At 37.0% G+C, this 8607-nt stretch overlaps 1 protein-coding gene across 1 annotated transcript; it reads left to right on the top strand.

Annotated features, from left to right (window-relative positions):
• Window positions 1–3795: 3795 nt before the first annotated feature.
• Window positions 3796–8091, top strand: LOC104156975 (TRAF family member-associated NF-kappa-B activator-like; the record flags this gene model as incomplete). The annotated part of the gene is made up of 3 exons (XM_009705479.1): window positions 3796–3894; window positions 7068–7176; window positions 7979–8091. Coding segments are annotated over exons 1-3 (321 nt in total), but the record flags the coding sequence as incomplete, so codon positions are not given.
• Window positions 8092–8607: the final 516 nt, after the last annotated feature.

Here is an 8607-nt window from a genome sequence, read left to right as displayed (position 1 = left end):
AACCAAACAAAAACCAACAAACCAAAAAAAGCTTTACCAAATCCAAAAGGAAAGTGCAATGAGCTCTCAGTCTTTCACAGATAATTACCTCAACAGGTTTCCAGTTCCCAAGATGATGGCAGTATAACTTACAAAATATTTCCATTGAAGAAGCTGTTTTGAAAGGAGAAATACGTAGAGAAGTACTTGCTTCTGGATGGCATCTCTGTTCTTATATGAACCTATGAGAGGTAGGCATGTGTATTATGAATGAATGTGTGTCTACACATGATTAGCTAAAACCTTATTTTTTCAGGATTTAAGGTGTTTTCTGAGGCACTGTGAAAATTCAAAATGTGCCTCTTGTGATCTGTGGAGCTGGGATTTCAGGATGTATGCAGCAGTATGTTGCTAATCTTTGTGTTGGGGCTCTTTTGGCATTTGACTCATAGAAAATTCATATTACTGCTGCTTTTTTTTTCTCACATATCAGCAAAATGTTTCTCATTTGGAGCAAGTATTTTAAGAGCATCTGCAGGTTTCATTGGGTTTGTTTACTCGAAAGTTTATCTTACAACATTTGCTATACCCAGTTGTTTTCCAGTTTCAGTCTTTATTCAAAGATGAAATTCTCGTTCTCATTGCCATAGGTCCAGCAACACAATACTCACAGGTACTTACATTTGCAGGACCCCCTCACCAGACAAACTCTGGAGCTAATCTCTTTCTCTAATTCTGTCCCAGTTAGAATAAATGCAGCATTTTGTATTGCTGCATCTGTTCTGACTACATACTGCTGTTTATAAATGTGAAAGTCTTTAGGATCTAATGAATGTCTAGAATGTCAGTTGCTAAAGATCAGGGTTGTCGACTTTGGGCTGAATATGTTCCAGTTGCTGTATGGATACAGTATAACTAAACCTGATTAAAATAGTAGGGATATTTGTTTTGGGGGTTGGTTGGGGTTTTTTATTATTTTAGGGCGATTGGTTCTTTTTTTTCCTCCTAGCTGGATATAGAGAAAAGAGTAAATGACAAGGAACAGTTGGCAAATTCCCTGATAAATATTGATGCCTATGGAGGAAAAGCAGGAAAAGGAGCCAGTTCTTCTGACTGCGAGGAGTTCTGGATATGAAATAAATAACATAAGAAGCAGATAGTTATTCCAGCAGCAGGCAATTCGGGGTGTGACTACAGAGTATATTAATCCAATCTAAATCTAGACTGCTGCAGTCCTGCCCACGGCTAATCTCATGTTCCCACTGCCTCCTTGTGTTGGTAGTAGTGCTCTAGCAACCTCACAGTGAGCTGGCTCCAGTTTTAATTTTGGGGTTGTTTTTTTAGAGGGTTTGTTGTTGCTTTTTTGAGGAAGTAGGGAGCTACTTTGGCATAGAAATGCTAATACTGGTACAAGTGAGCTGCAGAAATACATGGCCAGAGATGGAGGAAGGCAGGAGTATCCTTTTCTGTGGCAGTGCAGACTTACATCGCTGTTACATAACCGTGACTTCATTTTACAATTTTGAAGCCAATGCCGCCATTGAACACAGGAGTTCTGTCTGCCTTTTGCTGATGTTTTCTGCTGCTGTGCTGGCTTCCGTGTGTTATCGTGCCATTTGAAGTGGTCTGTGGAACTGATCTGCATTAAAACTAACACAGCAAAAATAGCTTTAGCATTTAATTTTAAGCTGGATTGGTTTGCTGATACAGTTCACAGTAAGGCTGCCTCTGCTGGAGGAAAGGGAAGCGTGAGGTGGAAGCAGAAACGAGTCTCTAGGGTATGGGGAAATGAATATAGGACCAATTCTTCTAGTTACAGTTCTATCTTAGTGTCACTTGGAAGGACTTTTATTGCCCCTTTCTTACTGCATGGAGTCTGGATTTTAGGGAGCTACTGTTAAATTAGCTACCATTCTCCTTATTTTTCTCTACCAAGTAGAAAATCAGGTGCAGTCCTACAATTCTGCCTGTTGGATCAATTATTTTTGGTACCTGCAGTCCAGATAAGAGCAGAACTCTTTGTTAATACTCCCAGTCTCAATCAACCAGTAAGTAAAAGACTGGAAGTTAGGTATAAATTTTAAATACTATTTTTCAAAATTGAGATTTGAATTTGTATGAATGAAATTAATGCCTTAATTTTCTATGAACTGTGGGACATAGGAGCTGAACCCCATTCCCTCTGAAACTGAAAAAAAGCCTACCCATTTATTTAAAGATACATCCCAGGTATTAGAACAAATATTCCAGTTAGTGGAGGAATACTCTTTGGGGGAAGAAGGGGGTGGATGAAGTAGCCTGTGTTACTAACAATGCTTTGAGACAGTATGCGTGGACCTGAGATTATAAACTACTGAACTGGAGTTTAGGCGGAAAAAAACCAACCAACCAAACAACCTTTCATACGAAACAATGTACGTGTTTTAGCCAAAACTTATAAACTTGGATTTCAGTAACACTTGTTACATCAGAGGACCCTTAAATGATTCCAAACTGTTAAAGAATTTGCTTTGCCACTATTAAAGTACAACCATGCTGGAGTTGAGATACAATTGCTTCTGCAATATGCACACATCATTAAAGTTTGCAGGACAAGAAGGTGCGGCATCCATACAGTAGTCTGTTGCACCTTCTAGGAAAGTCAAACCACATTTCTGTATTCAGCTCTATGATATGGAAGATATTTAAGAGCAAGAAAACATAAACAAAAGCTTCAAGCTGCAATCCTTAGAATTTTGACCTGGGTCCAAGACAAGTTACGCTCGTACCCTTCTTGCTTGGCTTATCCTCTTCTGACTGCACCACTTTCGTTTATGCATAATCCCAGAAGACAGTGAGAGATGATAGTGGCCGTCCATACTGTGTACTGTGAGGTAACCATGCCTTAAATATCAGAAAGGAGATGTGAATTACTGGTTTTATTTTTTTTCTTAATGCTGGTATTTGGTTTGGGGTTGGTTTTTTTTTAATCTTCACTAACCTGTCCTCTACTGTACTTACATTATGATAAATTTTTATCTTAAAAGTCATATATTACTGTAGAAGCAAAGGACCTGTGTTTGCAAAGTTCACTCTGTTTTGAAATTGAAGTCTGTGACATTTAATGGTGTTTTAGTCTTGCGTGTAGTTTTAGGAATTGTTACTGAAATTGTTCACGAAGTGCAAAAAGTTGATAGTCTTGTGTGAAAAGATCTGAGTCTTGCTAATTCTTACTGGTTGATATTACTGATTTTTTAGATAAAAGATGTTTTAATTCACCTTGTAGTGTTGCTTGTGTTGCCATTTTCAGGTATAGCATAGAATAGGACAGGTCCATGCGACCTAATGTTACTGAGCTTTTATCTTTTATTGCTTAATGCCAAAAGCTGACTTTTGCTTTGTTTATGTAATGCCATCTTTTCTTTCATAATTGAGTAAACATTAAATTGTTGGAAATGTCATGAAATGAGGTAACTGGTGATCTGCACCAGTTTTAAGTTTCAGTCCTCAAGCACTGTAACTACATATACATTTACACATTCTGTACATCCAGAATTTGATTCAGAGTTAACCTGCTTTTATTTGGCTTTTGTTTAAACCTATCCCTGGATATAAAATTCAATGTTGAGGTGAGCAGAGCTACAGTTCAAACTATTATGTGACTTAACGCTCAAATATACTGTACATACTACTTGAATTTGATATTAATACAAGTCATGTTATATATGTTTTTAATTACAAACGTCTGTTTCTTAGCATTCTCTGTTTTTCCTTCTGATTACTTTTCAGGTCTGTTGACTTGACTGTCTTCTCAGTGATGAAACAACATTGGGAATTATGGACAAAAACATTGGAGAGCAGCTTAACAAAGCTTATGAAGCCTATCGACAAGCATGCATGGATAGGGACCATGCTGTGAAAGAACTACAGCAAAAAGTATGTGTTGGGTTCTGAATTGTATCTGTCAAGCCATCCTTCCCATGGAGGATTGTGGTACATGTAGGTTTCAGTTTCGCTTTAGCTGTACACACTTCAGTGCATCTGTTAAAACTGGAAATTGCCATTATGAAAGCAGGCCAGTACATTGCAGAGTAACTCATTAGGCTGTGAATGTAGTAGGTGGGTTTCAGGTTTTCGACCTTTAATTTTTTTGTAGTTTTAAAGGTGAGAGAAGTGTTGTCTGTTTTGGAGGATTAATGAAGTCGTTTAATGTAAACAGCAGAGATGTATATAAAATTTACCTAGCTTTTGAAATTCAACTTGCTTCATTAAAAAATTACTTTTTAAATTATTAATGTAAATAGCTTAAATTAAATCATTTTTGTGTTACTAGGAAGATACGCCATATGAATTACTAGTTTACTTGATTTAAAGGTCAAAGACTCTAAGCTATTAGGACAACAGAATTTGTGTGTTGAAACATTTACAGCAAACTTACCTTAAAATTATTAGAAGAAGTATTGATTTTTAAAAAAGAATCATCTGTACAATTATTCTTTGATTACTAAGTAACAGAAAGATTCTGGAGGCATTCTGACCAGTAAGGAGCACCTTTGAATTTTTACTTAGTCTGTTGTAGAATACATTACTTCAGCCAAAACTCTTCTAGGACTTTTCATCATATATGCCAGCATATTGCAATGCCACCAGCTTTGGGCTTTGTCATACTAATTTTATCATGCATATTCTGCCCAGCAATGGAACCTCTGTTACGGGGAGGTTTGAATGTTTTTGATGCTACAGGACTTTCTGATACTTCTGTAGAATTGGTAGGCTGGGACTTTGTTCAGGGGCAGATGAACCATACCTGGTGTCAAGTTATGGAAGCAGTAGTAGAATTGGGAGCAGGGAAGGATCTACTAGAGAATATTCTGATATCTGGACACAATCTTGCCATCCCCTTGCACGGCAAAATAAACTAGCCAAGGCACTGCAGAGCAGGTATCAAGTCAATTGTGTGCAGTCATCCACTGTGCAGTCTCCGTTCATAGTCTGTTGCAGCAGGGCTGGTGCAAATCTGTAGTGTTTTCTGAACTTAAGCAAAAGTAGCGTGTCAATACATTTTGTGCTGAAATTGCAACTAACTTAACAAAAGGCAACACATTTTAGAATGTTTGGGAATCTTTTAAATTCTGTCTCTTATGAGGAACAATTAATTATGTGAAGGAACACCAGTCAAGTTAATACTCTTGGGTCATCTAACAGTACATGAAAGAAACTTCTGCCCAAGAAAGAAGACATCAAGTATAAGGTCAGATAGCCCTTCTATGGAAGAAAACCAGAGAAGTGTGTGAGATCATCAGTATTAAGTGAACCAAATGCTTGCAAGATTTCTCTCTGCATTTTCTTTGGTTCAGAAATTAAAAACTAAAGCCTTTCATAAAGGATTACTACCAGTTCAAATCTTTGTCCTAATCAGACTTTTGGTAGTTGGATTTCATGACTTGAAAAGAGAACAAAAGTATTCTTTCAAGAAGAGTTCATGCTATAATTGGGGGAGGGGGGGGATGTTTGTGTTGGTTTTTCAGGTTTTTTAAGCAAACTCCTGGTTTTTGAATGACCTTTGTATAGTGCTTTACTCTAGTAACTTCCTCTGTTCATTGTGTGGCCTTCACACGTTGTTGGATTGTCCACCATTCTGTTGTTAACAGTTTACTACTTAAGTTACCGATAGGCCACTTGTTTTGCCAGTCTCTAGAGCTGGGAGCCATGTCAAGCACACAGAAGCCAGAGTCATCTCGGCCAGATGGTGTTTGATACAGATGGATGGTTGGTTGTCATGCAGATCTTCTAGTTGGTAACTTGTTGCTGCCATCTGACTCAAGGAATAATTTGTGCACACTGGCTGTCAAAAGCATCTTCTCTTCTGTCTGTTTTAGCTGTCATGTCTGTGCTCTGTACAGAAGTGTTGACAAGACATTGCTGTTGTACATTTTCAATTTGGTTCTCAGTGATTTTTATGCTTCATGAGGTCTCTTATAGCTGCTGGAGTGTACTGCTCTTTGATCACTTTTTGGTTTTGGTTTTTTTTTAATAAACTCTCATAGTACTACCTGGCCTTTTAAAATAAATTTTGCTTGTAGATTTTTTTTCCTGCTTGCTTTACAGACAAACACATTGGGCAGTAGGGCTGTGTGGAATTTAAACGTAACTGAGGTTTAAGAATTAGATAGCAGTATGGATAAACTATGAATAGACATGAAAACAATGCCTAGTCTTGTCCCAGGTCGTGACCTGTTCAGTAATAGACATATTCTTAATTTCAGAAAAATTCAGTGCATTCCTGTAAGTTTCCTTGCTGGGACTTCACAAGTTTTCTTGCTTGTTTTTAGCACTACTGTAACTGCAACATTAGGCATGTGCTAATGAAATAATAGGTTTTAAATATTAGCATCTTCCTGCCACCTGACCATTTGTTCAATTAACTGGCTATCTAACAATATTTATGCACTTTGGTGAAATGAGAGCAGTCTTATTAGGCTCTGTATGGCCTGTTTATAGCATGAGATGGAGTATAGCTAGATGAAGAATGAGGCTGCTTGCTTGCTTTCCCACACCCGTTTTCTAGGTTAGAAAAACAAGTCTGCTACATTCAAAGGAACAAGCAAAACTCTGCCCATAGGCAATTAAAGTTATTTACAAAATATCTGTAGTATGGAATAAGCATGGTGGTGTTGTTTTCCATTTAAAATCTATCTTTTTTGAAAGCCTGTTTTTATATCATTTATTTGGTAGAAAATATAGGCGAAGAAAAGTACATCTTCCTATAGGTAAAATAACTGACCAGCATACTGAAGAATACTGAAATTCTAATTTTAAACCTCATATATTTTATGGCTATGAATGAAGAATCCTAACTTAAAAGTTACCGTATTCTTTACAACTGCCACAGTTGAAACAGTTTCTGAAAAATCTGGATTTATTTCCTATAATACCTTTCCTAATCGGTGCAGTCTCAAAAGTGTGGACTTGCCAAAGGTGACTGTAGTTGGGTTTTCACACACACAACTACAATTGTCTTTAAAAATCAGAGCTGCTTTTTATATGCCAAATAGGAGACCCCTAGTCAAAACAGAGTAAGATTAATGCTAATTAAATTATATTTGCAGACAGAAAACTACATGCAGCAAATACGTGAACAGCAGGAAAAGATAGAGCTTCAAAACAGCATTATTGCAAAGCTGAAATCACAGTTAGCTGCTCTGAATGCTAATAGAGGTATGTACTCCAGTTTGCACGTTATTTCTTTTTATGCTGTGTTGCATTGATGAATAGTTCTGACTCTACTGCTTCAGTTTTTAAAATATACAGCTCTCAAAGCAGTATCATACTTTTCTGTGAACGTGAGAGTTAACACAAATGTGCGGTTTCGAAATCTATTTATAAAATGCAACACTTCTGAGGTCTCTCTTTATCCTCTTCAAAAAATGGTGAGATTTTCTTTAGAGGTAGAACCTACTTACACTCAAGCCAATAAAAGTTATGAAAATATGGGTTCAAATCATTCACTAGAATTAAAAACAAAATTGTTACATACTAATTTTACAATTATCTGTTAATAAGTTTAGCTCAGGTTGTTCTAGATGTGAGTGCTATCATTATATATCTTTTATGTTAGATGAGTCTTGTGATGTTAATCTTACTGGATAACCAAAGCGCTACAAGCAGGTAATTCTCTTTCAAATCAGAGTCATTGGTGGATAATTTTCCACTGTTTGACTGTATTCCACAAATAAGAGGAAAGAGTCAAAGTAACCATGTGTTAATCTGCCATGCTCATTAAATATTTATTCACACTAGCCTAACACTCCTGGTTTTCATAAATACTAGCAAAGTGGTTGGCTTTTATATTTAAGAGTACATGTACATTCTTTATTGCTGGTTTAATATGAAGGCTTACTCAAAGAAAATAAAGAACTATAAGTCTAGCTGCTTTTCCTTTTGCTTGTACTTAGAAGCTGGCTGGGGGAAAATGCAGTGACAATCGGCTCCTCTTTTTTTTTTTTTTTTTTTTTTTAAGGTAATGTGCATCCCTACGTTCTGATGCATGAAGACATTGAAACTTCCAACTTACCTTTCAGCCAGCTCTCTGAAAAACTGAATGTAATAAAGCAAAGAGAAGAACTCTTAAAGGTACGGTCGCCTGCAGTGTTTAACACAAGACTACATTTGTGCTGTGATTATACTATAAGAACCTAAAGAGATAAGTGAGATTTTTACTGGTGCCATTGAACTGTACTTCTTCTAATACAAGATACCTCACCTGAAGTGCATGAATGTTGTGCCACTGCGGTCTGCTTAGGTGAACTAAGTATCTGTCTTTGGGCCGCTGAGCATTCTAGAAGAGTTTTGATCATACAGTGGGAACTTCCTTGCTTATTTATTTCTTAACCTGGCAAAAACAGTGTTCAAGAAGGGGCTTTCTCTTTCTCTCACAAGAGCTTTTCACATTGCAACCAGTCTGTGTCTTTTTGCAAGAAATGGAGAATCTGCACTCAAAAAGTGATGGAGTGGAAAGTGAACTATCCATTGCTCAGGAGGCACTGATTATTTGTTTGGTTTTTTAAATAGCCAGTTTTAATACAATGTGTCTTCTGCCCCTCTTCAATGAAGTAACACTGAGATTTTCACTACAGCCTGTTGAGAGTA

This window comes from Cariama cristata, unplaced genomic scaffold, assembly GCF_000690535.1.
Source record: "Cariama cristata isolate BGI_N322 unplaced genomic scaffold, ASM69053v1 scaffold768, whole genome shotgun sequence".
Taxonomy (NCBI): domain Eukaryota; kingdom Metazoa; phylum Chordata; class Aves; order Cariamiformes; family Cariamidae; genus Cariama; species Cariama cristata.
The sequence above is the reverse complement of the archived record's forward strand: the minus strand, read 5'-3'. Positions and strand labels throughout refer to the sequence as shown.